The sequence below is a fragment of the Lathyrus oleraceus genome, chromosome 6 (assembly GCF_024323335.1).
Source record: "Lathyrus oleraceus cultivar Zhongwan6 chromosome 6, CAAS_Psat_ZW6_1.0, whole genome shotgun sequence".
Taxonomy (NCBI): domain Eukaryota; kingdom Viridiplantae; phylum Streptophyta; class Magnoliopsida; order Fabales; family Fabaceae; genus Lathyrus; species Lathyrus oleraceus.
The window spans coordinates 307,831,892-307,836,217 of record NC_066584.1 but is presented as its reverse complement, the minus strand read 5'-3'; the positions used below and the strand labels follow the sequence as shown (position 1 = coordinate 307,836,217).

Sequence of the window (4,326 nt, the reverse complement as noted above, 5' to 3'; positions counted from 1 at the left end):
GTTGTTGAACCTTTTATTCCGGTGTCAGGTCATACTTGAACCTGCTCTGAAGATTTTTCTCTGTTTGTTCAATACCATTCAGGTCATGTATGAACCTGTTGTTGAACCCTTATTCCGGTGTCAGGTCATACATGAACCTGTTCTGAAGAGTTTTCTCTTTGATTATTCCCCAGCGTTGTCAGGTCATATATGAATCTGTTGTAGCATCTTTTCCTTTATTCGGGTTCGGTAAGTCATGTGTGAACTTACTACCGAAACCTCTTGTATCCCAAGTATCGATTATCAAATCTCATTTTGATTACTCCCCAGTGTGTGCCTGATTCTCCAAGCAGGACTGTCTCCCCAGCAAGTTTGTTTCTCACCATTTGTCTGTCTCCCTGTGGATCATCAACTTTCCCCACAGTTTGGTCTGTCTAAGTAGCACCTCCTGTCAAGGGTCCATCATATCCCTAGCAGATGAAAATTACAAAAAAAGAATCATGCATCCATGCATATCATATCATGTCATATCATGTCATATCATATCATATCATATCATATCATATCATGGCATATCATGGCATATCATATCATATCACATCATGTCATGGGGATTCAGGATCAAAATCCGGGTCTTCTTAGTATTTAATCATCTCCCGCTATGATCATATGAAGAGTGTCCTGCTTCATATTCTCTAGTTGAAGACGCTTAAATAGGGGCAACTGTCATACCCCGATTTTGATCCTGAAATTTTTCCATTTTTTTCTTTTATTTTTGCACTTGGCCTAAGGTTCATTTGCATACATTCATCAGTATAAAATGGATTTTAATATCTTGACTCTTTTTATTTTTAATTTGGTTTTAATTTCAAATTAAGTTTAATTCCAATTGTCAATTTAATCTTAATTATTTATTTTTACTAATGATTAAAACTCTAATCGATTTTTATTTCCAAATGAATGTTAGAGTTGATATCCAAGTAATTTTAAATGAATTATAGATTAATTGGTTTTAATTTGGTTTTTTTTGCTGATTTGTTATTAGTAATTAAATTGACATTCAAACTAATACTGGATTATTCCTAAAAATAATCCACGTCCATTTTTATAATTAAAATTCAAAATCCAAAATCCATTTTCCATCCATGGTGCATTTCAAATCAAATAATACATACATACACTTCATAACATTTAGCTTCCAAACATATCCAATTTCATTTTCATACATACATTTTCATGTCCAATTACATTTAATTACCATTGCATATCCATTTCCATATCCTACAACTAACTTCTACATTACAACCAATTCCCAAATTTCACCAAAAAAAAATCACAACAAAATTCCATAATAGTTCAACTTGATATGATAGCCAAACTCCTAGCTCATTAGCAACAATCCCAAGATAGGAAGATTCCGAGCATCCATGAGCAGACGGTGCGTCTCCAAATGTGATCACGATCCAAAATCTTTGACCAATACCTTGCCACAAAACCAACGGTTCAGAATTGTTATGACTTGTTTTCTGCAACAAATAACAAACTGCCTGCACAATATTAACTACAACAGTATCAGCAACAAGCAAACAAATAACAAAGAGCATGAGTTTTTTTGGTGTTTCCTCATGTAGATATGCTACAGAAGAAGATATCAAAGCATGGGTTTACTATTGAAATTTGATTCTTACTGAATTTTCCAATCACATGAAGAAACATACTACATACAAGGCAGCATATGGAGAATGTTGACACTGGTGTGAAGAAGCTTGCTTTGGAGCTTGATCTTGATCCTTATGTCAATAGGTCAGGTGATATATGGCATATTTCTTTGGAGAATGCAAAGAGTTTTGTGAGCTATTGTTATCGCTTTAGAGGAGCTAACAGAGATAACAGTTATGCTGAGTGTGTTATTTTGGACCCTTATGCTAGAATTGTTGGGAATTCTTTTCCTAATGGTATTGGGGCGGTGGAGAACCTTGGATTTTTGAGAAAGGAACCTGCTTTTGATTGGGGTGATGATTATCATTTGAATTTGGACATGGAGAAACTAGTGGTGTATAGGTTGAATGTGAATCACTTTACCGAGCACGAGTCGAGTCAACTTTCTGGTGATTTAGCTGGGACATTTTCTGGTTTGGCTAAAAAGTTGCAGCATTTTAAAGATCTGGGAGTGAATGCTGTTCTGTTGGAGCCAGTTTTCACGTTTGATGAGGGAAAGGAGCCTTATTTTCCTTGTCACTTTTTCTCTCCAGTGAACCTTTATGGACCTTCTGGTGATCCTGAATCTACTATAAACTCTATGAAAGAAATGGTGAAAACTATGCATGCCAATGGGATAGAAGTTATAATGGAAGTTGTTTTCTCCAATACTGCCGAGGAGTTCAATCCGTGCGGGAGTACGTCGTATAACATTCTCCTGCACACAAAAAAAGTGGTTTATCTCAAGTCAGCAAAGTAACACAAGACACAAATCATAAAAAGAAGTTCAAAGAGAAAAGGTAAGGAGAGTGTGGTAATGAGTCGTTCTCGTTTCAAATCCGTTACTGCAGTAAGAAAAAACAAACCAATGAGGTCATATCCAAGCAAATTCTACAGTGGTGAGTCGCCCGCGAGTATGGTTGTGGACCTACAGAACAAATTACGCAATGGCAGGGAGTTACCAATGTAATTATTAAAAATGGTGAAAGAAAGGAACATAAACCAAGCGAGGATTTTCAGGACTTCCAATCTGTATGGCTAAGACTCAGTATTCTTTCTCCGACAATGCAGCAGCTAAAGGAGCTCCAACGGGGTTTGTCTTACCAATAAGAGATGTAAGGGCTAGTATTGAAGCTGGATTTATTTATCCTTTAGTTGGAACAATGAGTACCAGGACTTAAAGATTAAGCCTCCAAGCACCGCCGTTCCATCTTCTCTATAACTTCAAATTGTTCTCACCATGAAGTAGGCCTTGCAAAACGAGGAACTTCCGAAAGCACAGAATATAGCCCTGTGGAGGATGTATCTAAAATTCTGCACAAACGTCAAATGCCGCATAAATTTACCAACTCTGCCATATGCCATGAAAAGCTTGAGCAAGGACTAAGAAGCTTACCATTTGTTATGACGTGAGATGCGTCAAACCAGTATGCAATCGAGTGTTGTAATTGGCACCGATCCTGCAATATTGCCAACGATTTGCATCAGTTAACACTGCTACATCATAACCAATGGAAGATCATGATGCACAAGCTTCAACATACATAACCCAACTGTTACTCAAACAAGGCAATCTCGTCACTTCAACACTAATTCACACAAATTTTATAATAACGGAGTTCTATTAAACTGACTTCTTTTCAAACAACAAAAAGAAACGGATTTGCATTCCAATTTTTACTTACAATTTCATCCTAACGCTTTACTCCTTGCCCTTCCCGCATCACGCATCAACAAGTTGAACAATTTAACAAATCAGATGATTATCATGGTGCAATATCCCAATCTGCTAAAAGCTGCTTTGATGTGAATGTTGAGAATATCCTAGACGAGGTTCATTCGTCTAGTTTTTTTTGAAAATTCAGATGAGAATCTCGTTCAGTTTCTTGATGCTGAGAAAATAGTGGTCACAACCTGCATTTTCTGAAATTGCCAAAACAAAAGCCGATATTATTCCGGTTCAGTATAAAAGAGTGAAGTGTGAAAGAAGTGTTGGGATGAAGTTTACAATGAGTGGAAGTTCTCATTTCTATCAAGTTCTAATTACTAATGTGGGGCAAGAAGGTGAAGTGTTTGTTGTGAAAGTGAAGGGATCTAGAACAGGATGGATACCAATGGCAAGGAATTGGAGAATGAATTGGCACTCCTTCAGCATCAGCCTTTGTCCTTTGAGGTAACCAGCAGCACTGGAAAAACACTCGCATCTTACAATGTTGCACCACCAAAGCCACGTGAAAGCCATGCTCCCAAGCTCACCAATTTCACTGCAGTAAACAATAATTACCAAGCTGTAGAAAATTCAGAAATATCCCCAATTGGAATTAAGACAAGTCAGAGGAAGAAAGTATGTAGGTTCAGATTACCTTTCCGGAAGATAGCATCAAACAAGATAAAAGCACTTCTGAGCATCAAAAAGCACTTCTGAAAGCTTTCTCCTTTGAACCTTTATACACCAACCGAAACCCTAACCTGAAGCATAAAAGGAGACGAAAAAAATTGAGAGAAGGAGGCGGACAAGAGACCGAAAACCCTAACTTCGAAAACACCACAAACCTTCGTCGCCGCACCTCACATCCCTCCGTCGCACCACCGACGAAACTCCACCATCAAAATAAACAGCCACCGCGTCAATCCCTCCGCAGCTCAAGC

At 37.7% G+C, this 4,326-nt stretch overlaps 1 protein-coding gene across 1 annotated transcript; it reads left to right on the top strand.

Annotated features, from left to right (window-relative positions):
• The first annotated feature begins 1,714 nt into the window (after positions 1–1,714).
• LOC127095364 (isoamylase 2, chloroplastic-like) lies at positions 1,715–2,858 on the top strand. Its single transcript, XM_051034067.1, has 2 exons — positions 1,715–2,413; positions 2,685–2,858. Exons 1-2 carry the CDS (start codon positions 1,715–1,717, stop codon positions 2,856–2,858), a joined length of 873 nt encoding a protein of 290 aa, XP_050890024.1.
• The last annotated feature ends 1,468 nt before the right edge of the window (positions 2,859–4,326 follow it).

Coding starts and splice junctions, on each gene's coding strand:
- LOC127095364 (XM_051034067.1), top strand. CDS start 1,715: ATGGAGAATGTTGACACTGGTGTGAAGAAGCTTGCTTTGGAGCTTGAT. Junction 2,414..2,684: donor TCCTGCACACAAAAAAAGTG/GTTTATCTCAAG, acceptor ACATAAACCAAG/CGAGGATTTTCAGGACTTCC.